At 46.0% G+C, this 26,388-nt stretch overlaps 1 protein-coding gene across 4 annotated transcripts in view; it reads right to left on the bottom strand.

Annotated features, from left to right (window-relative positions):
* FUT2 (fucosyltransferase 2 (H blood group)) overlaps positions 1-26,388 on the bottom strand; it is a 66,443-nt gene that overhangs the window by 5,369 nt on the left and 34,686 nt on the right. For 2 of the 4 annotated variants that reach the window (XM_084805572.1, XM_084805571.1), the window contains exon 4: positions 21,611-25,468. In XM_084805572.1, coding sequence (XP_084661698.1) covers positions 24,364-25,468 — 1,105 coding nt within the window. In that variant the 3' untranslated portion in view covers positions 21,611-24,363. Of the gene's footprint in view, positions 1-7,757; positions 7,802-21,610; positions 25,469-26,388 lie in introns of those variants that run through there. The other 2 variants (XM_084805573.1, XR_014783905.1) reach the window with 2 other exon arrangements.

Raw genomic sequence — 26,388 nt, 5'->3', positions numbered from 1 at the left:
GCCACCATTGCCCCCCTCTTCTCCCCCTTTCGCTTTGGGCAGTCTTTTCGCCAGTGTCCCTTCTCTTTACAGTAAGCGCATTCATCTCTTCCCAAATGCAGCTTTCTCTGTTTTCCAAAATCCTTCTTCAAACCTTTATCTGCCCAATCAGGGACTTGCCCTGTGATTGCCATTGCAATCAAAGCTGCGTTCTGTCTGCCCTTCTTATCTGCTTCCTTCTTCTCTACTTTCTCACGATTCACAAACACCTTATAAGCAATCTCCATCAACTGGGGCAGAGACATTGCTGCTGCCCCATCAGTTTTCTGCAACTTTCTCTTAATGTCCGTCGCTGCTTGAGCAATAAACATCATGTTAACCATCCTTAAATTCTCTTGAGCGTCAGGGTTAATATCACTATACTGACGGAATGCATCAAACAATCTCTGCAGGTATGCACTAGGGTCCTCAGTCAGTCCCTGCCGGACTTCATATAGTTTGCTTAAATTTGTAGTCTTGGGGACTGCAGTTTGAACTCCATGTAAAATGAGCCGCCTGTAGCGGATCAGCTCCTCTGACCCAGCCTGCCAACCCGGCTCCCGATCTGGCAATGCCTGGGCTGGGAGCGGTCCACCGGCTCCGTTCTCAGTCTGGGCTTGCCTTAAGGCTTGTGTTTCTACCATCCGCTTTTCATCTGGAGTTAAAAGTTCATTTAACATGGTTTGCACATCTCCCCAGGTAGGATTATGACTTCGGAAAATAGATTCAAACAGCCTGTACATCTTCTGAGGATCCTCCCTTAAGGAGGGGTTCTGATTCCTCCAATTAAACAGGTCAGATGTAGTGAATGGCACATAAACAAGAGCCCTTCCGTTAGGGCCGACTACTTCCCGCAGGGGGAGCTGTCTTCCCACCTTTGTCATCTTGCACTCATATGAGCCCTTTCTGGCTGTAGATCTCAAAAGAGGGGGCGAATATACATCCGCAACTTTTTCCACAACATTCAAAATATCCTCTCTACTTCCCGATTCTGCCACAATCTTTAAGACTTCAAATAAATCTCTTTCCTCAGGATTTACAACTTTTTCAGCTGTTCTTGCTTCCTCTAACAAACCTGAATATGGTGGAGGGCTTTTCAACACAGAGGGAGCGAGACGCGGAAATGTAACAGATGAGCTCTCCAGAGGGGGAGACCTCCCTCCCCCAGCAACCTCCCCTCCCAACCTAACGGTCCGAATGGGATGGGAAAAACTCAGCACACCTTGGGCAGGGTCTCCTTCCATATGACTTGAATCAGGAAGAACAGGAACCTTGGATTTCACCTCGGAGCAAACCATCATGGCTTTACAATATTGACCTTTACCTTTTCTTATCCAGTCAGGATTTTTCAATATCCACATTTGCCAAGCATCAATATAAGGCAGCTGATCCCCATGGTTATCAACAATCACTTTATTATATACCTTGGACACAACATTTTTCTCCCAGCTTCCCCCAGTTGGCCAGCCAACACCAAATGTTACCCATTCCCCATTACAAAACTTTATGAGCTCATCTTTTGTCATCTTGACACCATAATCTAATTTAAACAACTTGAAATTCTTAAGCATGCATCCCAGTGGGTCTTGGCTATGTTCTCCTACGGAAAGTTTCAATCCCATCCTGCCGGCCGTTTTTTTTTATTTTTTCTGGTCCAACTGCTGCTACTTGAGCAAGGCTCAGTTAGACGAGAATGGGAGATTTACACTCCCCAGATGGCCCAGACAGTGCGATCTGACTTACCTCGTAGCTCAGCCTCCAAACGACCCCAGAGTCAGACAGCGTTTCGTCCTGTCTTCCAAAGACCGCCACTCGCCTCGTCTCTTCAGGAGTCCTTTGCTAACTGGGTTGCCAGGCAACAGCTGCCTCAAACCTCACGGTGAACCAAACAAGGTCCAGGGCGCCCTCCGCTTGGGTTGATCCAGCGTTTGCCTAGCTCCCAGGTCACACAGGGCTGTCCTGCCACGGTCGCCAAATTTGTTACAAAAATTGTGTTCTTTTCCCTGGTAGACCTTCCAATTCATTTACCAAGAACGAGAGGAGGCAGAGATCTGGTCCAACACGATTTTATTCTGCAGAATAAGGCAACCCTTGGGGCTAACGCTCCATCAAAGGTTACAATCAAGTGATGTGATTCAAAAGTTTATATAGGCAAGACCTTTGGGGGCTGTCTTACGCCTGCGCTGTACTAATCTCTTTGTCTAGCTGAGCGGGAAACAAAAAAACAGACAGCACCTTTTACATATTTAGGCATGCGCAGAGAGGTAGCCTTGTACCCTAGTAAACACATTCTTGGCATTCCCGAGTTTCTGATAAGGCGCTGTGTCTTTGTCTAGCATAGCAGTCTCACACTGAGGTAGAATAGACATAGTTTAGCTTATAAAATCATAGTATAACAGACATACAACAACTGAAATTTCTATAACAATAAGACCTTCTCCTTGACCAACAGCACTCCATATATATTCACAGGCTTTCCGTTCGTTAACTCATTTGAATCACACATTTGGGGCAAAGATTCCAGGCACTCAAAATGGATTCTAGAACTAGCAAAACCCAATCACAAATTGGGTTTCAGTAGTTCTAGAAATTTGGGTTTAGCCAAAGCAAGCCCTCTTTGTATATGTTTCTTTAGAGGGAAGGAGGCTGGTAGATGGTAGGGCAACATCGCAACAGGACCTTTTCAGTAATGCTTCTTTCCTCTTTCTAGGCTGCTGTCTAGCTGAGGACAATGAAAATTTGAAAGGTAAGGATCTGCCAGAAATTCATGCAGTGACTCAAGGAGCTTTGATCTACAGGGTTCTGAAATATCTTCAGCATCTAAGGGATGGTCTGCAGCCTTATGGCACCTGTTGCAGACAGGTGCCTGCATTTCATACTCAAATCCCTGCTTTTTTAAAAAAGGGCGGGTTGAGAGGGATAATACTGAGTGGGGAAGTGAAAGAGAGGGAGGGATGGTTAGCCTGTTTTGTTCCTACCACTCCTCCGGTCCTAATCCTCCTCAAAAGGAATCTAAGTGTGTTTGTGAGTTTAAATGCATTTTTGAAACCCTACAAGGGGAACACCAATAGCATCACCAATGCAATGAATATGAACCTGAGCACACTCTGGGAGAGAGCGGAGGACAGGAAGGCCTGGCGTGCTATGGGCCATGGGCCATGGGTCACGAAGGGTCGGACACGACTGAACGACTGAACAACAACAACAACAACAAAGGGGAACACCACTGGGAGGGAGTATTCTGAGCTTGGGAAGAATTTGAGATTGAGAAATAACAGGAAGAGCTAAGTATTCCCTTTCTTCTGAAACTGCAAGGTGATTTTCCCTCCCTTCTAAATAGCTTTCTGGGTTCAGTTACAGGTCTCCATTATGGAACATTTAGTTAGGCCTCAAAGGCTGATTCACACAATGCTTTTCAAAGTCTGAGATGTGGGTCCATGAGGCAGTTGTCCAGCAATACATATATCCCCTATCTCAGTACCTCACTATGCCATAGTGCGGCAGTAGAGCCCAATTGCTTTCCCATGCAGCCTGTTCATTGGTCAAACCAAGATGACCTGGACCCTGTCTCCACGACAACAGTAGGAGAAGCGAAGGGAGGCTTACCCAGTTTTGGTGTTCTTTGGTCCACGCAGGGCTCCACAAGGGAGTGCACCGCTCCAGTATAAGTTGCTTCACAGAACATACTTCTGGGTAGGGATGGACGAAAGCCCCTTACCTGTCCTCGAAGCTTGCTTCGCGGTGGGGGGGAGGCGCTTTGCTTCTCCCCTCGAAGTTCATGCGAGGGGTGGGAGGCGCCCCGCCTCGCCCGGCTGAAATTCAGGCCGGGGGGGGAGGCGCCCCATCCCTCACCAGCGAAATTCAGGCCGGGTAGAAGCGCCCCGTCTACCCGGCCGCGAAAAAAAACAAAAAAACCCACCCCCATGATAGGCTACGTGACGATTAACGTAGCCTATCACGGCTGACTTTGGGGATCTAGCCATGATAGGCTACGTTAATCGTTACGTAGCCTATCACGGGGGTTTGTTTGTTTTTTTACTTTCCTGGTAATGGCGGCGGTGGCAGCCGGTCAAAAGACCGGCTGCCGCCCCCACCCCTGACGAAGACCCGACAAACTGCCGCCAGGACCCGCCGCCGGGAGGGACATTCGTGAAAGGTAAGTCCCATCCCGGAGGGGGAGGCGGGGGGGCGGAGAATTTCACCACCGATTTCGGGGGGCTGAATGCGTTGGCACTCGGCCCCCCGAAGTTTTGGGGAGAAATTCTCCCCCATCCCTACTTCTGGGTGGGGTGGGGGGATTTGAGTAAATATCATCAGACTGGCAGGGGCTGTTCAACCAATAAGAAAGCCTCCCCCCACCCGCTCTGTCCAGGCTCTCCTTTTTCCTTCCCCTGATCGCCCGTGAAGCGATGGAGGAAGCTTAGCCTCACTGACCGCAATAGGAGTTAGTTCTGAGGAGACCCCTTCCCCAAGCTATGCCCAATTCCGCCAATTGTTCTTTATTTCTCCCCCTCTAAAACCACTATCTCACTTTGTCACTATCGCATCATAGCACTAATGGGTGATAGTGACATAGTGAGAGGTAAGGGGCATAGCTATTGCTAGACAAATGGATGATAGCGACATAGTGACATTAAAAACGCAAGTGCTCTATCGCTCTATTGTGCAACTGCAAAATTGCGTGATAGTGCAATTGTGTGATAGAGCAAATGCATTACAGAGGCATAGAGACATGAAAGAAATTACCCATCCAGAAAGGAAGAAGTTTAAAAAATCACACCTATAAAGGGGGTTCAATGTCACTAGGTCACTATCGCACATTTGTCCAGCAGTAGCTATGCCCCTGATTAGTGGCATAGTGAGGTAGTGGGATAGGGGAGATATGTACTGCTGGACAAATGCAAGATAATGACATACTGAGACAGTGAGATGGGGGGAGGTGTAGGTCCTGCCGACAAAAGCGCTATTTCGGTTTAACATTTTAGTTTTTTAAAAGAAGTTAGAGGCTGTCCGGAGCACACCTATTCTTTGTGGGGATGGCCACCAGAGTTTAGTGGTAGGCAAGGTGAAGTAAATGCCATGAGGTAGTGCCACTCTGATGGCCAGCCCTGAAATGGCAGAAACAGTGGGGAAACACAGGCGGGGAAAACACTGGAGAAACACCCCTTGACTGAGGTCAGTGAGGTGAAAGACACACCCCTGGGCAGGGCTATCATACCAGAGTAAATGCGGAGGGTGGTGCACACCACAACAGAAGCACAGACAAGCTGAATTAAGGAAAACAATCGGACTAAAAGTAGTCTCAGAAGAACCAGTTTTTCGGCACGAAACTCCAGAGTGGCTGCAAGATAGCTATGATGTCATGTATCCCTAACGATGTCCAAATGCAGCCAGCCTGGAATAAGCCGCTCATGGAGACACCCCCCTGAATTCAAGGCAACATTGCAGTTTCAATGCTAACTGGGTAACCATTTAATGATACTTAGGAAAGCAAGACTGAGTAAAAAGAGATTAGATGTGCATAATCCGTATCCCAGATAGGGGTGTACGGATTCCCCACCGTCCGTTCTGGTGGGGAATCTGTTGGGGCAGGGAGGCGATCCGTTCCTCCCCCCTGGAATCCTCCAGAGCAGCTCCGCTCCACAAGGATTCGGGGGGGGGGACCGGCTTGGGGGCCACTTACCTTCCCTCCTGCCAGCCAGAGCTGTTTGCCTCCTCCCTGTCCCTGCTGATTGCCATGGCTTTTCTTTAAAAATAAATATAAAATATGGCGATCGGGAGGATGTGCCCATAGACTTAGATGCAAATAGAGTCATGAATCTTGTGTCTAAGTCTATGTGTCCATAGGTTTATACGCAAGATTCACAGCTCTATTTTGCTTATAAGTCTATGGGCACATCCTGCAGATTGCCTTTTTTTTTTTTTTTAAGAAAAGACATGGCGATAGGGAGGGACAGGGAAGAGGTGAATGGTTCTGGCTGGCAAGAAGCAGTCGAGTGCCATTCCACCTTCAGTCCTCCTGGAGCGGAGGTAAGTGGTCACAATCCACTGCAGATTCCTGAGGCTGGATTCCAAAGAATCCGGCCTCATTTGAATCTGCAGCAGATTTCTCTGACATCCCTAATCCCAGATCTGTAGGATTATGTGAAGTGAAGCCAACGGTTGGATATTCCCTCAGCAGGGTTCTAGGCATTGTGCTGACAGGGGGGATCCAACTCTAGTTAGGTCACAAGCAGCTTTTTGTAGGGGGTGGCAAGGGGCATTGCAAGGGGCTTTCTGCCATCAGGGGAAGTGTAGCCAAGGAAGAAAGAAGATAGGACTGAAGAGGCCAGGCAATGCAGGAGCCACAGAGTGGTAGAGGCTTGGTTGTCACAGTGGTGGAACTTCTCCACGCTTACTGCTCTACTCTTGGGCTCCTTTCTCCTGTAAATTGGCCACAATTCATCTTGGCATTGGACTTGGCAATTTGGAATGCTTAGTTCATCCATGAGTTCCTTGAACTCGGAAAATGTCTTAAGTGCAGAAGATGGAGTTCTGCTGCAGATGTTCAGTGGGCCTGGCCTTATCAATGACCCAGAGGACACTGCAGCTCAGAGTGAGCTGTAGCTCAGTAAGAAGCTCCTGCTTTAAATGTTGGTGCTGCCATGAGCTCACTAGATAGCCTTAGGCAAGCTGCTTTTAATGAGATTATGTGTGCAAAGTGCTTTGAGCTCTCATAAAGTGCTATAGAAATTCAAGAGGAGTAGACATTCTAATTCTCCATACATCAGTGATAAGTGTTAGAGATGTGGTTCAGTGAAAGCAGGTATGTTCAATATCTTTTGGTCATGCCTAAGGATTACAAATTACTGACTATTACTCCTGAAGGAAATTACAGATATGACAGGCCATGATATACTATAGGATCCATTGGTAGTTCTAATATGTTAGAACTAATATCTTAAGGGTTGGGTACATGAAGTGGACATTGAAATGGTTGTCTCTATGTTAACAGAAGTTCATATGACTATTGCTTATAACTGGGGGGAAAACTAGCCCCCCATCACTTGATGAGTGGATTAACAGGTTATGGGACATGGTACCTATGATCTAACTAGAGTCAGAGTTAAGAAAGGGAGACAACAGGGAAATATGCATATAGAAAAAGGAAGTCTATTCATCTCCCTTTGGAATAATAATGTTTAGGATAATATTTGACCGATATGTATTGCTGAGTACAATTTAAATATATAAGGTTTATACTTATTCAGTTAACATCTATAATATTAGTATTAGAGGATAGTCTTACAATATGTATTCATATTTTGATTGTTTTTACAGCTTGACTGGAGTTGCATAATGGTTTTGATAGGCCTTTTATTGTAATTGTTAAAGGGGATACTCTAACTCCTGGCAGGGACAAAAGGTTGCTTGGATTGAACACCATCCTACCAAGGTAGACTGCCACTACCCCTTATGTCCAACTCAGCCTGAGCCAGGGGACTCTCAAACCTTACAGGACAGGGCCCAAGCCAACACCCTCGCCCTAAGCCTGAAACCTTAAAGAGTGGCAATAACCAAGAGGAAAGTTCTGCTCTCTGTACCAAGGCCAATCGGAATAAAGCACACACATTTAAATATGACAGGTAGTAAGTTTACGGAAAGGGAAAGGGAATAACATTCAAGAGAACCAGAGCAATGTTTGGAGACAATACTTAATGGACAGAACAACAAAACTGACTAAACCTGTTTATACATACCAGTTGTACGGGTCCTCAGTCAAACAAGTCCACAGAAATGAACCCTTCAAAGCAAACATTGGACAGGGCAAAATGAAAGCAAGCAAAGACCCAGACATTTCTTCTCTCTTCACTCCCCCCCCCCCCAGTTTTATACCCAAAAATCTTTAGCAAAGCTGAGGTGATCCCTATTAGCCAGTAACGGGTTGGCTGGAAACAATCTGCCCTAGTTTTCTGGGGGCATAAAGTTCTCACCAATACTTAGATGAACTCGTTCAGCCCAATTAGTGAGGGTTCTGCTTCGGCCTTGGAGCCAGGGACAGCATGAGATAACATGCCCAGGTGGCCTAATGCATACATGCTGGCTCAGCCTTACAGAATGGAACTGTATAGGCTGCTAAAACACAGAAGAGAAATAGATAGCTGGCTATATGCAGCTACCTGGTGCTGCTCAGAGCACCACCACCACAGCCAGGTAATGCTTCCAGGGCCCACTGATACAAAAGGGCCCCTCAAGGGACAATTTGCCCAGAACACCCTCACACTGGAGCTGGACCCTACTTCAAATGAACATTGCTGGTACATTAAGACTTGGCTATGGTCCCTACATGCATTAGTGATATCTCAATTGGGCTGTCTCAGTTATATCTCAACTATAACATGCTTCATGTGGGGCTGCCGCTGCCCCTGAAAGTCCAGCTTCTGCTGAATGCTGCTGCTAGAATATTGATTGGGGCAAAGTGATTCAGCTGCACTGGATGCCAGTTTGTTTCTGAGTGCAATTCAAGGTACAGCTTGCTAGCTTTAGAGCCCCAGATGTCTTGGGACCAGGCTGCTGGGAGGATGGTCTCCTCCCATGTGACCCTGCCCATCCTCTCAGATCAGCTCTTGTGCCCCTCTTCCTTCTGCCAGTGTCTTCAGAGCCCCTGTTGGGGGCCATGTGCGAGAGGATTTTCTCGGTGGCAGCCCCCCATAAGTGGAATTTCATGCCAGAAGGGGTTAGGCCATCTGCCTCTTTATCTGTGTTCCACCAGCAACTGAAAACATTTCTCTTTGAACAAGCATTTGACTCTGCTGCTGTTGCTTAAGGATGTGCGAACACACCCCAGTTCGAGTTCTCCAGGCACCTGCTGAAGCGCCTTCCCCACTCGCCCCCCCCCCCAGACCTGTGCTCCAGCCCTCACAAGCTCGGCGAGTCCCCTGCACTCACCACAACCCTGTCCAGTGAGTGCCCGCCATTTTGCTGCTTTTCTTTCTGCATAAAAAAAGGAGTTTAAAAAATGTGCATATTTAAATATGTGCAGTTTGTGGGCTGGGAAAGCTTAATATGCGCCATACTAGAGGCATTATGCCTCTAATGTTGCACATGTTAAGCTTTCCTGGCCCCAAACTGCACATAGTTAAATATACACATTTTTTAAACCACATTTTTTATGCAGAAAGAAAAGCAGCAAAATGGCAGGCGCTCACCAGACAAGGTCGCAGTGAGTCTGGGAGGGCGCGAGTGGGCATGGTCTGGGAGTTGCAGGAGGGGGGCGATGGACTCTGGAACCGAGTTGGGTGCCAGTGACATCCCTACTGGTGCTTAATTTCATTTAGGGACTGTCAGTTTAGCTTTCTTGTGTTTGCTGCTGCTCTTAGCTTGATAATGTGTTTTAATGATTCATTATTGTTTATATGCTTTTATAAGCCATTATGAGTGACACCCTTTTTTGGAGGAAATGAGCAGGTTAAAAGTTTCTTACATAAATACAAGATTTAGAGGAAATAAAGCGATGAAGCATACATATTAGTTTAAAAATAAACATAGAGAAGTTCTGGACTGGTGGAAGCGAACTTCCCTGCTCCTGCCCTACATACCCCTGGAAATGGAAATGGAAACAGAGGGTTGGGGGATCCTGCTGAATGTGGAGAGCTGTGGTGCAGGGGGATCTGTGAAAACGGGGCAGAGGCACTTTGTGTACGCAGAGCCCTTCAATTGATGCAAGGCAGATTTGGGATCCAAACCATGGTAGAAATTGCAGTGGTCCTCGCTACCCTCAGACACTCTGTTTTCTTCTTCATCATCCAGGGAATTACTCCCTTCTTGCTCCAATTATCACTGGGAATGTTGTCTGGGGAGTCCCACTAGGAGGAAATGTCACTGTCCGGTGTGACAGTCCTTTCCCCTAGAAGGTGGATGTTGATGTAGAGAAAGATGGCCAGAATGTAACCTTCATCAGAAGTGCATCAGAAGAACAGGCGACTTATTCTGTTTTTAATGTGAGCCGACACCATGGAGGGAACTACAGTTGTCGATATTACAAGCCATTTGGATCACTGGTCTGGACAAAACATAGTGAGCCTGTGGAGCTGAAATCCTGCTCACCATCTCAGCCACTTTGTGGATCCTGAGGCCGTGGATGTCAATTCACTAGCGCTAGCTGATGTTTTGGTCTGTTGTGCAAGCGGATATGGTCAGGTGTACGCATCTTTGCACCGGTTCAACATCTTAAGCCATGGTGCAACAGAAGCGACATAATATGCCCAGAGTACTGAGTCATTTGGATGGAGAGGATCAACCTACCCTATTAATGCAGGATTTTAAAAAGCCACAGATGCTCAGTGTAGAAGTCCCTTCAGCTGAGCATTGTCTTCTTTCCTGACACTCTTGGAATATGGGCACCCATGAAAGAAATAAGCACAGTGGACAAGATAGGCTTTACTTGTACAACTTTGGTCTCCTCTCCAATCAGTTGGCCAACTGACCAGAAAAAGTCCTGGTCTTTATCTGAAAAAAGCCGCAGGAGAACATGTTTATAGTATGGAAATAAGCGTTAGAAGATCAAGCTGGTCGAAAGGCACAGGAGAACTGAGGCCTGTGGAAAAGTTGACCACATGGTGACACACAACTAGATTGTGCTCATCTCAATATGGGTCACACCATGAGTATCATAATAATTTTATTCAGTTTGGGTACATGGCGCCTCCCCACCCCACCCCACTCCCACACAAGATTATAAGGCAGGAGAGGGAAGAGGGAGCAGGACAGAGGGCAGAAGAGGGGAGAGAGACCTAAATAAACATCAGTGCCTTAAACGTAAGTCTAGGACATAGGGGAAAGATTGTTTATTAAATTTATTTTTAGTATTTTTATGCTGCCTTAATCCAGAGCCACTAAAGTGGTGTACAACAATCAAAATCATAAACCGATAAAAAAAATTAAAACCAGAAGCCCTTATTAAAAACAGAAACGACAACACACCTCACACGACAGTTTCAATGGCCAAGTTAAAGAGATGTATATCGACACCTTTTCAAAAAGCAGAAGGACTGCAGACAGCTCGTAGCTCCGTGGGAGTACATTCCTCATTTTTGGAGTGACGGGAGAAAGCCCTCTCATGCATGGCCAACAGCAGGCCTCTGCAAGTGGAGGTTTCCTCAAAAGAGCCTCTCCTACGGATCTTCATAACTGGACAAGTTCATAGGGAGACAAGCGGTCCCTGACATAGCCAGGCCAGTCATCATTTAAGATTCCTCCCCGCACATCAGAGCCATGCCCAAATTCATCAATTCAATCAACAAAAACCGTTTCAGTTTAACATGTTGTGTTAAGGGGTTTCCACGTTCCAAGCTCCAAAGCTCAAAATGCTCCAAAATGCCAGGAAATTATGGCTGGAGGGCCATGCCATCCACACATGTGTGCTTTAGGCAATATGCATCTGGTATGCTGTGGTTAGTTCCAGCTCCACCTAGGGATGGACGAGCAAACAATGTTTGAGATTGCTAGGATTCTCCGAACTTCATCTTGCTGCTCATCTCATGCCAAATTCCTGTTTGCATTTGCAACCATGGCTCACTCTGTGCAAATGGGAAAACTGCGCAAGTCGAGCAGCAATTGAATATGAAATTTGCACAAATTTCCCAAAATTTACACAAAGTTAGTCTTTGTGCAACTTTCGTCCATAGACAAAAGTGGGACTTTTAGTCTGCAGGGGGAAACTTGCACAAAATCAAACTGGGAAGTTGCACAAATCAAACCTGAGCACATGTCTGGCAATTTGCGCACATTTTTGGCAGACACATGCGCACAACTGCATTCGAGGCTTTGAACCAGATATGTTTGCATGTCTTTTAAGCAAAAACAAATCCCTAGCTTCACCACTACCTTGGAGCTGAACGGCTGTCTGTGGCAGAGTGGTGGACCTAAGTCCCTGCTTTGTCTGTTTGGCTGGAATAGACACATGGAGTACAGTTGTCAAGCATCTACTGCCTGGAAGCTGGGGGAAGGACAGAACCTTCCTTTACAATCTCTGTCTCCTCTCTCCTCACACTTTCTGCAGAAAGAATCTCCTTATAGTGGCTTGTCAGGGTCAAAAAGGGTTGAGATGTTGCCATTCCACTAAAGGGCTGCGCTCATGTAATAAAGATGTTGATGGGAACAAAACATTTGTGGTGGCAAACAGCATAGAGCATAGTAACCACAAATGGTGGCTTACCCCAGTTTTTCAAGGAACCGGCTTTGGTCTATGCAGGGCTCCACGAATGAGTGCACCGTACCATTCTAAGTTGCTTCACAGAAACATACTTCCTGGTGGGGTGGGGGGATTGGAGTGAACATCATCAGACTGGCCGCTCAACCAATAAGAGAGGCTTCTCCCCCCCTCGAGGTTCTACCCCCCTTTCTCCTTCCCCTGAAGCTCCCATAATGCAAAGGAGCAAAGCTTCACATTAATTACTTCCTTACATGGACAAAACAAACAGTAAAGAAATGCGGCATCGATATTTAGGGAACAATGGGAGTTACTTCTGAGGAGAAACCTGCTTCCCCGCCCTATGCCCGACTCTGCCAATTTTGTTTATTTCTTTCCCTTTAAAACTGCATTAACAAGCACTAACCCCTAAGTCTCACTGTCTCACATTTGCCATCAATTCCTATACCCCCATCTCACCATTTCACTATTGTGCAATAGTGAAATAGTGAGATAGTGAGTTAGGGGTAGAGGAATTGCTGGCAAATGCAGGATGGTGAACAAGTGAGATGGGGATATAGGAATTGCTGGCAAATGCAGCACAGTGGTACTGCCGACAAACCCCCTATTTCACTTTAATGCTTTACTTTTTTTAAAAAAAAGTTAGAGGCTGACTGGAGCACACCTATATTTTGCGGGGGTGGCCACCAGAGTTTAGTGGTAGGCAAGGTGAAGTAAATACCATGAGGTAGCTCAGAACTCTGATGGCCAGCTGCAAAATGGCGGAAACATCAGGGAAACACAGGTGGGGAAAACACTGAGGAAACTCCCATTGACTGCATCAGTGAGGTCACAGCCAGGTGAAAGACAAACCCCTGAGCAGGAAATCATGCTGGAGTAAATGCAGAGGGTGGTGCACACAACTATAGAAGTGCAGACAAGCTGAATTAAGGAAATAATTGAACTAAAATTAGTCTCAGAAGAATTGGTTTTTTGGCATGAAACTCCGGGGTGGCTGTGAGATGCCCATATTGTCATGTACCCTGAACACCCTCCAAATCTTGCAGTAAATTGCTCATGGAGACACCTCTCAAGAGAAGGGTGGAGCAAGAGTGTTTTGCAGAGAAGGAGGATGACTAATACCTAAGAATGGAAAGGAATAAGGTTAAAGAAGTCCAATGAACATGCAAGAGGCCTTTTGGGGTTGGAGATAGACATCAGAATGTAAACAGATTGTGAATACTCGGGTAGTTGTTCTAAAATTAAGGGGATGAGAGAGAAGAGCCAAAGTTAGGACCCGAAAGAGATTGAAGAGTGAACATTACTTATCCTACAATGAGGAAGAAATGGCCTTGACCAGACCTGCTCTTCTTTTCCACAGATCCCAGGTTTGGAGAACTTTGCTGGCATCTCTAGATTTCACTCTCTCTTCTTTCCTACACATCCTAATTTACCCAAACCCACCATCTCCCTGAGCCCCAGTAGCGAGGTTGTCCTTGGAAGAAATGTTGCTATGTACTGCCAAAGCCAAGTCAAGATTGTCAGGCTCTACCTTCAAAAGACTGGAGTCCAGTGGATTTCTGAGATCGCAGATACCACCTTCAAAAAGTTCAGTATCAGCCATGCAAACTGGAAGCGTGGAGGGAACTACAGCTGTACTTACCGCCCTAAGTCTGAACGTTTTGTCATCACAGTGCCCAGTGATCCTGTGACATTGCTGATCGTAGGTAGTCTTTGCATGCACCTCCTAACCCCATGGCTGACCCTAAATTTCTGGGTTTAGTTTAGTTTTAGTGACAAGGTACTGTGTGTATTAGCTAGAGAAACACTGTTCAGCTGTTCGTATATGGCAATTGTTGGAATAGGTCAGTGGGTGGTTTCACTCAAGTAGAATTTCCTGCTGTGGAGGAAGTGATGAAGAAATAAAAAGTTAGTTCTCTTTCACTGGAGGCTTCCTTGGCAGAGTTCTAGGCTGAGCTCTGGCAGATGCAGGTTTTCTGTACATGCTCCTTTGGAGAACTGAGGCTGGCGTATTATACACAAGGAAACTGGACATAAAAGCAGTCCTAGCACAGATGGAATATAAATGGAAGATCTGGCTAAACTGAAATGAGCTGTCTATATGCATACCATATTATTTTGACTGGTATATTCACCAAAAATCGCCATAACATTGCTGCTAATAGTAAGGCTAACTTAATTACTACAAGGTTGACTGATGTCTCTACATCTTGCTCATTGACTTTGCCATCTCTGCTCAACATCTCCAAGTCTGAGGAAGCGTGATTTAGGTGAGAATAATGGAAGATTCATTACAAATGGGGTTCAGGTCACACAACTCCAATCATGTCAACAAGAAGGAGGAGGGGAGAAAGCTGAAGATGCAGGTCCTGCGCTGCAGCAGTCATCTTCTCTTACACAGAATATGTATCCTCACCTTTTAAATCCCAGAGAGGCATCTTCATTAGCCCCAGCCACACTGTTGTGTTACGTAAATGGGTGGAGCTTTCAGACACCCCTCCTGACCCCACAATTCCAGACCTTAAAGGGCTAGTAGCCCCCTGAATGTTTCTGCCAATTCACCTGGTAAAGTACCTGGCTAGAGATGAGGGTGAAAGAATCTACTGCCACTCCATAACTTTTTCTGTCATCTCCCTGGTAGCTTCACAAATACCACAAGACATGCCAGGACATCATCATAATCTACTACATTCTGAGGCAGTGTTTCACCTAGCGATTTACTCTGAGCTGGCTGTGTGTTGAAGTCATTAGGGATAGATGACGTCGAGACCATCCAGCAGCCACCCCGGAGCTTATCAGGGAAAAAACAGATTTCCTGTGACTGCTTAAAGTCTGATTCTTTGCCTTAAGTCGGGTTCTACCCGGTATAGTTGTTGTAGGCCCCAACCCCCGCATTTAGCTTGGGTATGCTAGCCCTGCCCAGGGGTGTGCCTTTCACCGTGACCCTGGTCAAGGACTGTTTCCTGTCTCCTGTCCCTGTGTTTCCCAGCACAAACCAAATAGTGTATACCCAGAAGTAACACCCATTGTGTTCAATGAGGCTTGGGGCTCGTTGGGAGGCTTGTCCTACAAATGCGCACATTGGGAGTGTTTCTTTCACCCCTCTGTTACCGTGATCAAGCACAGCAACAGGCTACAAAGGGGCTCATTGGGAGACTTGTCTTACAAATGTGCACAAGGTGAAATAACTACTTTGCACTTTCCTTATGAAGCCTGGAGGGGTGGGGGGAGGCCTCTCTTATTGATTGAGCAGCCCCTGCCACTCAGATGACATACACTCCAAAAAAATACCGCAACAGATTATATTGTGTGCTAGGAGGTATAAATGCACAAGAAGGATATATCATCACCATGATGGGATCATATCGCTATGACACATGCTGTAGATCTGGCTCTACTCTTCCAACCCTGTGTCACATCATACAGTTTGGTTCTGGAAAGCCTTTTAAGCATAGTTAATTGCAAATGGGTGGATATGAGACATGAACATCTCAGTGGGATTTATCCCACGGAGCAAGAAGGTAGCAGTTTTCCTGCTCCTGTGCCTTTAAAACCCTTGATGTAAGAAGTTAAGCCGGTGAACATATGCCCTAGCATGAATGTAAAGTGATGGGGGGAAAGTAACTAACAGTGCAATCCTATACCTGTCTGCTCCATAGTAAAGCCCTGTTAAGTTCAATGGGACTTGCTTCCAAATAAGTGGGTATAGGATTTTAGTCTCGAGGCTGATGTCAGAGGCAGAGGAGCAGGGCCAGTCTAAAAACTAGCAATCCTACTAAACAGAGGGAGAGAGAGGTGGTCTTCAGTTTTCCAAAGCCAAGTTGGGCAGGGACAGCACTGTTGCACATACAGGGCAAAATACTCAATCATAAAAAAATTACTTCATTGGGGTGACATTTAAAAAAACAAAGGTAGCTTCTGGACATTTCATTTATTTATTATATTTCTATACTACCAATAGCAGAAGCTCTCCAGGCACTTCATAAAACCATAAAGTTAAAACCATAAACTACAACAACATCATAAAATGTAATAGAAAACCTAGCTGCCTTACACTCTGTCTGGCTGGGGCTCTGTGTAGAGGTTGTAGGGCACTATGGTGTCCCAGCTCAGCTGTAAGTAAGTTCCAGAGTAGAAAAACCCCTCTTAGTGGGATATTCAGAAACACAGGGCTTCATCACATGGGGCTTTCATCCTGAGATTGAGATTGCTCCTTCATGGAAGTTTGTGGGCTCTTTACATGACGCCATGATCCTGCCATGACCCTCCTGCACTAAATGCCCCTTGTTCCGTTTTTAAATGGATCGCAGATAATGAGTTATCAAATTACCCTGTTGTGTTCCACTTCAGTTTCCTCGGTGAAAAGAGTTAAAGCAGCAAGAAGAGAAGCGAGATCAATGAAAGATAATGGAAGACCCCGATACGAGGAGAAGTTCGGGGGGGGGGGGAGGAAGTGCATGTAAAGGGAGTTAGTGGTGATCCTGCATTTAAAATGGAAGCAGAAAGCCTCATTTTAAATGCAGGATTTTAGGCTGGTGTAGAAGTGCCCACAGTGACCCAACTCATCTATGCAATCTACAAAGGTACATAAAGCTGTTTCCCATTTGATTCTCCCATTTCAAATAAACTACTGGGAGTCCTCCTCTTAGGGAGCTATCTTGAAAACTTCTCACACAAAACTACTTTCTTCTTTTGGTTACTTTCTCCAAAGGCTAAGGCACAAATTTTACATATTTGGATCACTTCAGTAAACATATACAACACCCTATTAGGGTTCTACCAAGCTGACAAGGGCCATTTATCAACCATTTCACCCACATCAAAATCATCTGTTTTCTATATTTGGGGGTTAATCCTTGGATGGGGAGAGAGATTCAGAGGAGCCTCCCTTTGTTTTTCACAGCCAAGAGAGTGCAGGCCAATTGTAATTCTTGGGGTGGGAGGTGGGGCGGGAGGCACAATCCAGAGTTTAGAATGGGAGCAATACAAGAGAAAACACTTTCATGGGTCTCTGCAAGTAATGGTGACCTCAAAAGGCTCTCTTCTCCTGCAGACCTAGTGACACAGACAGTTCCTGAGATAGTCAGGTCCTAAGCCATTTAGGACTTTAAAGATTAAAACCATCACCTTGATTGCACCCAGAAAACAATTCTCAAACAGTGCAGGCCTTTCAGGACAGGTTTAGTATGGTCCTGATACCAATGCTAGTTAGTAGCCTAGCTGCTGCATTTTGCACCAATTAAAGAAAAGCAAAAATCCTTCTTCTTTTTTTTTACTTCTTCCGTTGTCATGAAGAAACCCCCTGGACAATGACAATAACACTTCCCTCACACAGACCTTGGGTGGTTGGCCTGTACTTGCTAACAGAAAGCTGCCCGACCTAAAAAGGATCGATAATCACCAGCAATAACAGACCTCACAACAGGGTTACAAACACTGGAACTTATGGCAGAACCAGATGCCAACTCTTGTCCCAGTATATTCTCTGGCAGCACTATTACAGGACCTAATAATGCCATCCACAACATCAGGGGTTCACCTTCCAATGTGATATAAGCCATCACTTGCCAGCAGTGCCCTACTGCATTTTACATGGGATAGACAGGCCAGTCTCTATGCAAAGAATAAACGGACACAAATCTGACATCAGAAATGGCAATGTTTAGAAACCACTGGGCGAACATTTCAACCTCCCAGGATACTTACTCTCTCAGTGACCTCTCTCAGTGACCTTAAGGCAGCCATTCTTGAACAAAGGTATTTCAAAGATATCAATGCAAAATTGCTGCAGCGCAATTGAAGAGATTCAATTCTATTTCCTGTTACTTGAATAAGGACAAAGGGATTTGTGTTATCACCCAACAACGTTTTCAGAATGGCAGCTATTAAATTATCACTTGCTGATATTTTTCACATTTCAATTTCCCCTAACACAGTTTATATCTCCCCCTAACCCCAGCATGTGTATATAAATCTGCCAATTTGAGGCTAGCACTTCATGCATCTGATGCAGTAGGCAGTGTCTACAAAAGCTTATGTCACAATTTTTTAAGTCTTTAAAGTGTCTCAGGTTACTTTGTAGCTTTTAAATAACTATTTCATTAGGCCCAAACACAAGAATAATTTTCCCTTATAAAGTACACAACTATCAAACAACTCCAAATATTGATAACTAAACAAAAATGGGCTCCGGGTACCCCCGTCTATACTGGCTTATTTTGGGATTATGGTGATCATCCTTCCTGGTTAGAAGTCAGGCTTGACTTGCTCTACCTGCTTTTCCTAGATATCATATAGTACACAGTTTTACAAGAACCAGGATCACCTTGAACCCAGTCATGGGCAAGAAATACAGGGGCAAATGTACATCTCAGCTTGGATGTGTCTGTGGGCTGGGCTGCATTTCACAGCCAAAGAATCACAGCTCTTTCAAAGCTTAAAAATAATTATGAAGATCACTATTAGATGGCCCCAACAGGATTATAATGATGATTTTAAAAGGTTTTATATGCCACCTTCAAGGGTAAAAATCAAAATCCTCTCAGGGTGGCGTCCAAAATGACAAATAACAATAAAACTTTCATCATGGTACCACATTAACATAAAAACAATGGTAAGGCAAACCATTTAAAACTGCAACCCAGATAAATATTAAAATAAAAAAAAATACAGTTAAAATAACCAACAGAAGACCAGCATAAGAAGCGCCCTGCTGGATCAGACCAAAGGTTTATCTAGCCCAGCATTCTGTTTCCTCTGGGAAGCCCACAAGCAGACATGAGTCAAACAGCATTCTGCTCATGTTCTCCTACATCCTGTGGCAGTGAATTCCATAATTTAACAATGCACAGTGTGAAGAAGTACTCCCTTTTAATCCGCTTCATGGGATGACCCTGGGTCCTAGTACTATCAGCAAGGGAGAAAAACGTCTCCCTGTCCCCTGTACCCACGTCACGCATAATTTTATGCACTTCTATCGGGTCCCAACTCACCCTTTTTTCTAAGCTAAAAAAAGTTTTAACTTTTCTTCATAGGGGAGTTGGTAGTTGTTTAAATCTACATGAAGAAAAGCCAGGAAGAATCTTGAGTTCAGGGAAGAGCATGAGAGAGCCTAAAAGGGCAAGGTCTGGGGAAATTGACCTGGGGAGCAAAGGACAAAGCAACAGCAGTGAGCAGGATTCAGCATCAAGGAACAGGGACAGCCAAACTGGTGAACTCCAGGACTTGGGACAGCTGCTATGCTATGGGCAGTGGGAAGTTTATGCAGGGTAAGACATTTAAGAGCGCAATCCTAAGTCTTGAGCCCTCGATGATCGTAAGCTGAACTCAGAGGCTTATGATCATCCTTTGCAGGGGGGGAAGAGTGAGGAGGGGATCATCACCTCCGTGTTCCTCTTGACGTGGATTTTTGCTTGACAGGTGATTTTGCCCTTCTAGCTGGTGCTCTGCAGAGTGGGAGGCAAGGAGGCTGGGGCAGCCAGAGGATTATTCGCAAGCCGGCCACTCCGGTCTCCTCCCCTCCCCTCCCACAAAATTGCCCCCCTTCCCTCCTCTCTATGCTTACGCTTGCAGGCTTGTAGAGACAGCGGGCACAGTTCTCTCCATGCCAGCTGTGTGGGGGGGAGGGGAGCTCAGACTCCTGGGTCTGAGGTCAGAGCGCTGTAGACAGGAAGTGGAAACCTGTCACAATTTTAGTAGACAGGAAGTGAAAATCTGTCATAAATTCCATTTACCATCATCTGGAACTGGATCTTTATACTGTAGAAATAGGGAAAGGATAGGATGAAGCACAGCCTGAACGTCCAATTTCAGTAGACCTTCCCCTCCCCTTCTCCCCCAGCGCAGAAGTGGGAGGTGCCCATAGAAAACATTGGGACAGGATTGTAGGATTTTTAACCCACATACACACACACCAAAAAGTAAAAAAAACAGCAGCAGAGACAGAGCATTTAAAAGTGCAAAGCATCTGCATGTTTCAATCAAGCACAGGGCTTCTGTATGCAACTGAGTGCTGTATTTGGGCTGGGAGTGGGACTGAGGAGCAACTTAAGTAGACTGGCCTTTGGTACAACCTAAAGGGTATTTTGTAAGTGGGGTTTTTGGTTCTGAGTCAAATTCAGCTTCCACTCCATTTCCTGCAATCTTAACAACGGACTACGTTGTAAGCCACACCTCTCCATCAAACCTGTAATATCAGGATAATGGACTATATTTGCATTGGAATTTGCACTAGTAGGGTAATTTGTTGTTGTTGTTGGTAATAATAATAATTATTATTATTATTACAAATCACACAGAATACAATGTGAATTTGAAAAAGCATGAGCTCCCATCTCAGCTGCTAGCATTTGTGTAGGAGTGGGCTGCTACATTAAAATCCTGTATTTCTTAATTGATTTTTTGGGTAGCTCTTACTGCTATAAAACTGTTTAGATGTTTTTAATTAATTAAAAACTATTTTAAACTGGGGGGGCTGGCATGCTTCAAGGTGAGGCAGCAGCCTCCAGTGCCATCTTTATTTCCAAGAATGCATCTGAACTCCATGTGGGCACAAAGACATTCTTAGAAAATAAAAATGGCAAGTGACTGCAACCCAGTGCTCCATTTTGCAACATGCCCAGCTGTGCAGAAAAAAAGAGAAAAAGGGGGTAGTAGGGAGAATCCTGGGGGGCTAGAGGGAGAGAGTTGTTTTGCCTGTGCTCTGTGTGTGTGCGTGGGGGGGCTTTTATTTTCCAAGTTGCTATGTGTGTGTTAGCTGGTTTGATATTTTTGGTATTTTGGCCTCATCTCTTTTGCCTTTAGATCCACCCCTTTTTACTTTGGCTGGTTGGTTTTAGTGCAGTCTGTCTGTGTTATCTGGGTTTCTTTAAGGGGGGTGGGTGTTTTGCCTGTCTACTTCTCTTACATCAGTTACCTTCAAAGTATGTTTCTTTTTCCATTTCCAGTCCTATGTCATTTGCTCTAGATCAAAAAGAGGGCATGGCAACATATCAAGCACTAAAAGCATTACAGTACAAATACTGTAATCACTACAAGTACAACTTGGTATCGCTGCAAAAGTGATGTTTGTTCCTCATCCAGAGCACTGTTTATTCTAGGCCAGCCCTGTTTGCCCATAATCATTTTAAAGAGAACATTTGAAACAAAGCAAGGCAATCATCAAAATCGCAACTCCACCAAGGGAGTTGCGGGGGGGGAGGAGTTGCGCCTCTTTACCATAAGAGAACTAGTGTGTGGGCAGGGTGGTAAGCCTCCCCCTATTGAAGCTATCATCAGTCAGCTGATTATGCAAAATGATTTGCCTGAGTAACAACTGGGAGAGTTTACCCTGTCAGGTAGTAAATGCAAAACTTGAAACAGGATTTTAGGACATCAAAGCAATAACGTCCAAAGGCTGTCTTTCCAAATGTCTTTATTGACACTGATAAACAAGTCTGCACAAATTGAGAACTTTCCCTAATTCTCTACTGCCTGCATCTGTGAACCCTGAAGTCATAATTTCCCATATATCTTCCATTGTGCTGTTGATAATACTAGGGTTGATGGGACCATACTAGGGTTGATGGGATCAATGGGCTGAGTCAGTATTTAGCCTCTTCTGAGTTCATTCATTCCCTGAAGCAGACAGGAAACAAGGGCTGTGTTCCCACCAGTGATTTACTCCAACCTGGCTGCGCCACCCGTGGGGTCTCTGTAGTTCCATGACGTCGTGGCCATTCAGCCCCAGTGTCGCATGTTATCACTGAAAAACCGCTTCTTCTGAGACTGCTTATAGTCCGACTTTTCCAGCTCCATTACTGACCTGTTTCCACAATCGCACTGGGTTCGCTGTCTTAGCCCTGCCCATGGGGCATGTAGCCCAGCCTTTGTGGGTGTGTCACTCTGACCTCAGTGACCCAACTCTATCCCTCCCTGTTTTCCAGAAGTTTCATTGCCATTTTGGAGCAGGTTTCGGTCCCTTTCCCACAACTAACCCATTAGTGTCTCCTCAGGAGTAACTCCCATTGCTGTGGATGAGGCTGAGATTCCCTCTCAATTGAAATGGCACACATTAAGCCCAATTGCTTAAATGAGTTTAAGTGACCAAGCAAGGCTCGGATGAATTGCCTTAGGATGACAGTACTTAGCAGCTTCGTTATATCCTGTGGGTTACAGTGGGGGCTGGATTCTGGCTTTGTCTTTACTCTCTTTCCCACAACAAACCCATTAGTGTCTTCTCAGAAGTAACTCCTATTGTGCTGAATGAGGCTTGCCGTTGAATGCCTACATCAGGACTTACAGAGATTCCCCCTCAGTTGGAATGGCACACTTTCAATGAGATTAAGTGGATTCTCGAGGCTTTGGTCCATTGCCTTAGGATGCAACTCCTTCACAGCTTCCAAATAGAGATCCTGTGCATTAAAATGGGGGCTGGTTTCGCTCTTCAGGTAACCTGGCCCCAAGCTGTTAAGGGCTTTAAATGTTAATACCAGCACTTTGAATTGGGCCCGGAAATGGACTGGCAGCCAGTGCAGCTGAAAAAGTACTGGTGTAATATGAGCTCGCTGGCCAGTCCCTGTTAACAATCTTGCTGCTCTATTTTGGACCAGCTGAAGTTTCCGGACCCTTTTCAAAGGCAGCCCCACGTATAACGCATTGCAGTAATCCAGACGAGAAGTTATCAGAGCATGGATAACTGTAGCTAGGCTATCTCTGTCCAGATAAGGACATAGTTGGTATACCAGCCTAAGCTGATAAAAAGTGCTCCATGCCACTGAGTTTACCTGTGCCTCAAGTGACAGTTCTGGATCCAAGAGCACCCCCAAACTACGAACATGATCCTTTAGGGGAGTGCAACCCCCTCCAGAACAGGTTGAATATCACCTAGCTGGGCAGACGAACCACCCACTAACAGTACCTCCATCTTGTCTGGATTGAGTTTCAGTTTATTGGCCCTCATCTAGTCCATTACCGTGCCCAGGCCCTGATTCAGAACAGCCACTGCCTCACCTGGTTTTGATGAGAAAGAGAGGTAGAGCTGGGTGTCATCCGCATATTGATGGCATGTCAGCCCACACCTCCAGATAACCTCCCCCAGCGGTTTCATGTAGACGTTAAACAGCATGGGGGGATAAAACAGAGCCCTGTGGAACCCCATGGCACAATTGCCATGGCACAGAACAATAATCCCCACCACCACCACCTTCTGGAATTGGCCATCCAGGTAGGAGCGGAACCACTGCAGTGCAGTGCCTCCAACTCCCCACCCAGACAACCTATCCAGAAGGATACCATGGTCGATGGTATCGAAAGCTGCTGAGAGGTCCAGGAGAATCAACAGGGTCACACTCCCCCTGTCCCTCTCCCTCTCCTGGCAGAGGTCATCCCACAGGGCAACCAAGGCAGTTTCCATTCCAAAACCAGGCCTGAAGCCTGATTGAAATGGATCTAGATAATCCGTTTCATTCAACAGTGCCTGGAGCTGTCCTACAACCACCTGCTCAAGCACCTTGCCCAGGAAGGGGATGTTGGCTACTGGCATATAATTGTTAACATCGTCTGGGTCCATACCCGAGGGCAGACTGGTAAGGCCACCAGGAACCATCAGGTTGAGGGAAGAACCAGAAGAGGGGATAGCAATAAGGTGTCTAGCCCCTCTTCCCCTCAGCTGGCCTGTTAATCCCCCAATGCCATACCTCGCCCTGCCCGTGACCACAGTTATGGTGGCACCTCCCCGGCCCCCTGAGTTGCTCAACGGTCCTCCCAGGCACATATTATAATGTTAAGATATAAAATATACAACAATATAAAAGAAGATAAAAGAGAGCAGCTGCTAAGAAGGAGCAAATAAAGTCCACGTTTGCCCCTTTCTCCCTGGTCTTTACAGCTGCTGCCTTCTGCTCCTGCTATTTGCTGCTGGTGTCTGTGGCTGCTGGTGTCTCTGGAGAGGTGGGGGGGGGGTCTTCCTGCGCTCCTCCATGCATCTCCAAGTGCAATGCTAAGTGCGCCTTAAGTACTTGTTTGGCAGGGGCAGAAACAGGCTCAGGGTCCACCTGATCCTCCTTCCCACAGGCTCCTTCCCACAGGTATCTGATTTATTTATTTATTTTCTGTACCGCACAATAGCCAAAGTCTCTGGGCAGTTCACACATCAATGAACAACTACCTACTCCAACCTATGGCTTCTGGTCTTGGGCAGGTTTTGTTTGGGGCAGCAGAGGGGAAAGGTCAGCTGGAATCCCAATCCATTCAGGCAAGAAGGCTGCCGAGGGCTTGAAAACCTTGAGGAAGGGAGAGTCTGGCAGGGTGTAGTTGGCCAAGTAGACAGTCTCACCACCAGCCAGGTAGCCAGCCCAGATGCCAAAAGTCCCAATGGTCATTATTGTGTGGTTGCAATGAGCAAGGAGAGCAAAATCCTTTCCTGGAGAGGACTCCTGTCCATTCCCAGCAAAGTAAACATCTCCCCTGGAGGCATTGATGTTTTGCTTGCACCACTCCATCCCATTGCTGGTCACTACAAAAATGGGATTGAGGTATTTCTCTCTGAAGTAGTTCATGGCTTTCTCCAGGTAGCCTCTATCAGCCACCACACCTTTCCAGGTTTTGGGCATTACCCACACATAATCCCCTCTCCGGACATGCACTCCAACATATGTTACCTTCTGGTGCTCCCCCCGTAGTCCCAAAAGGTATTGATTTGCCTCTTCCTTGATGTGGTCATGGAAGGTGAACTCTTGTAGTATCTCTTGGCGGATGTGGTGATAAAAGGTGTAAGAACAAGGGTAGCCAGTCAGCCGAACATACTTGCCCTGGATATGACGATATTCCTCTAACATCCAATCATGTAGGTGGAAGTTTCTCCAGTGCAATTTGCCCACCACGTCAGCACTGAGCACAGGCAAAGTGATCCGGAATATTGGTGATAGATACTGGTGCATGGCTGGAAGGATGTAGGCTTGGTGCCCATTGAGTTTAGCTAAGGCATAGAGGGTGGCATATTCCCCCATCTGGTTCCCCAGGCGTCCAATGGAGTTCACTGTCCATATAGCAGTATCTATGGTATATGAGCTGGAAGAATTATGGGTGGTGTCAGCATGTCCCATCAATGAGAAATTGGATGAATCTTTGAAGTTGATGCTCCACTGCTGATAAGCGATCTTGTCATGTAGGTGCAAGAACGTGGAGAGACAGAAGAGACCAAAGAAGTACAAGAAAAATAAGAGGGAGGGTTGGCTGAAGATACATCTTTCTGGGAGAGTCATAGCTCCAAAACAGGGACACCTAAAGAAAGAGCAGGGTGAAATGAAAAGATAGGCAGGACAAGCATGGAGAATGCAGTTATTGATGCTCCTGAGTAGTAAACTTATGACAGAGAGCTATGTGAAGTCTGGCAGTGGAATCCTACTCAACCGCAAGTCACTTCAAGGTCAATAGATCTTACTCCCAGGTAAGTAATTGCAGCCTGAATCAACAAGTCTGATACTTGCATAAAACTTCCTGGAATGACGCATACAGTTATACCCACTGCATGGTCTTCAGTTAAGCAAGTCTGGATCTGGCCAGAGCCTGGATGGCAGATTATCTGGGAACTCCTATGTATGTCGACCTATGCTTCATAGAAGAAAAGCAGGGTATGAATGAAATAACTAAGTAAAATACCTATCCTACAGACTCAAGCTAGTTTAATAGTCTCCCGTGGGAATTTTGGTTCAATGGGAAAGAGGCTGAAACATCTACACAGAACCTTTTTGCTGAAAGGTGAGGGTGCAAGGAGTGAAAGGTTTTATGAACTATCACTCACTCACCCTTTGTGCTGCTGTCGTCACCTTTTTCATTCTCTGGACAGTAGTACTTCCAGGAATCCCAGCTGCTGGAGGGTGCCATTTTTTCCCATAAGACTGTGGGTTGAGTATAAAGAACATTGGGCAGTACCCAGTGGGGGCTTTCCACACGTGGCCAGCCCCAATCCATAAGTGGCCCCTACCACTTGCGCAACATGATATAGTGCTTCCAGGGGCAAGACCCCAAGTGAGCAGAAATGCTATTCCTGGAAGGGGGAGGGCTCCACCGATGTGCCCCCTTCCATAAACAAGCATTTCTGCTCATTCATTTCAGGGCTTGCCTCCAGAAGCACTATATCGTGTCACACAAGTAGTAGGGGCCACTTGCGTACGAGAACCGGCGGAGCTGGCTGCATGCAG

This window comes from Heloderma suspectum, chromosome 6 (genome assembly GCF_057233095.1).
Source record: "Heloderma suspectum isolate Gila_16-S chromosome 6, 16-S_ref, whole genome shotgun sequence".
Taxonomy (NCBI): domain Eukaryota; kingdom Metazoa; phylum Chordata; class Lepidosauria; order Squamata; family Helodermatidae; genus Heloderma; species Heloderma suspectum.
This window is presented reverse-complemented; position numbering and strand designations above follow the sequence as displayed.